The sequence below is a fragment of the Penaeus monodon genome, chromosome 34 (assembly GCF_015228065.2).
Source record: "Penaeus monodon isolate SGIC_2016 chromosome 34, NSTDA_Pmon_1, whole genome shotgun sequence".
Taxonomy (NCBI): domain Eukaryota; kingdom Metazoa; phylum Arthropoda; class Malacostraca; order Decapoda; family Penaeidae; genus Penaeus; species Penaeus monodon.
The window spans coordinates 8,041,742-8,041,993 of record NC_051419.1 but is presented as its reverse complement, the minus strand read 5'-3'; the positions used below and the strand labels follow the sequence as shown (position 1 = coordinate 8,041,993).

Sequence of the window (252 nt, the reverse complement as noted above, 5' to 3'; positions counted from 1 at the left end):
AAATATGAAGAATCTTTGCATTACTCGCAACCATCTGCCAGATGACATTGAGGACCGCCACGTTGATGGACCAAGGCAGCGGAGCCGGCCGGCCCGCGTGCCTCGCGAAGTCCTCGACCAGACACACGGCCTCGTGCTGGATGGCCTCCTCCAGGCGGGTCTTGCCCATGCCCAGGTCCCGCAGGTGGCGGAGGGCAAACCGACGGTTGTTTTGCCAGAGCAGGCCCTCAGTGTTGATGAGACCTTCGAAGA

General features: G+C 60.7%; 1 protein-coding gene across 1 annotated transcript in view; it reads right to left on the bottom strand.

The window, feature by feature from the left end:
* LOC119594562 (cytochrome P450 2L1-like) overlaps window positions 1-252 on the bottom strand; it is a gene marked incomplete at its 5' end in the record, with an annotated part of 8,962 nt that overhangs the window by 5,017 nt on the left and 3,693 nt on the right. The window contains 1 exon segment of the mRNA XM_037943595.1: window positions 25-243. Coding sequence (XP_037799523.1) covers window positions 25-243 — 219 coding nt within the window.